This window comes from Penaeus monodon, chromosome 33 (genome assembly GCF_015228065.2).
Source record: "Penaeus monodon isolate SGIC_2016 chromosome 33, NSTDA_Pmon_1, whole genome shotgun sequence".
In the NCBI taxonomy this organism is placed as follows: domain Eukaryota; kingdom Metazoa; phylum Arthropoda; class Malacostraca; order Decapoda; family Penaeidae; genus Penaeus; species Penaeus monodon.
Window position 1 is genome coordinate 35,482,413 of NC_051418.1, and position 300 is coordinate 35,482,712.

At 39.3% G+C, this 300-nt stretch overlaps 1 protein-coding gene across 1 annotated transcript in view; it reads right to left on the bottom strand.

Moving 5' to 3' along the window:
• The window catches only part of LOC119594436 (ralA-binding protein 1-A-like), a gene marked incomplete at its 5' end in the record, with an annotated part of 1,634 nt that overhangs the window by 639 nt on the left and 695 nt on the right, over window positions 1–300 (bottom strand). Inside the window, 1 exon segment of the mRNA XM_037943497.1 lies at window positions 254–300. Coding sequence (XP_037799425.1) covers window positions 254–300 — 47 coding nt within the window.

The window sequence follows — 300 nt, forward strand, 5'->3', positions numbered from 1 at the left end:
TCTCTCTCTCACCCTCACCCTCTCACAGTGATTTACATAAAATTCCCTGCCTTTACGGTGTCTGGCATACATACCCACACACAATTCTGTCGCAAGAGTTATAGAACCTATTTATTTATAGACACCTGTTGTATCTCTACTATAGCAATGTGCTACATCTCGACAGGATGTAACAGTGAGAGTTAAGGAACTTCTTGTTATACAATAAATAGCAAAAGCAGGTCCAAAACTAAATTACACCTGTAAAGCTTACCTGAATTGTAGAATTGGCTTTTGTGACAGCAGTGAGCTGACTTAGCA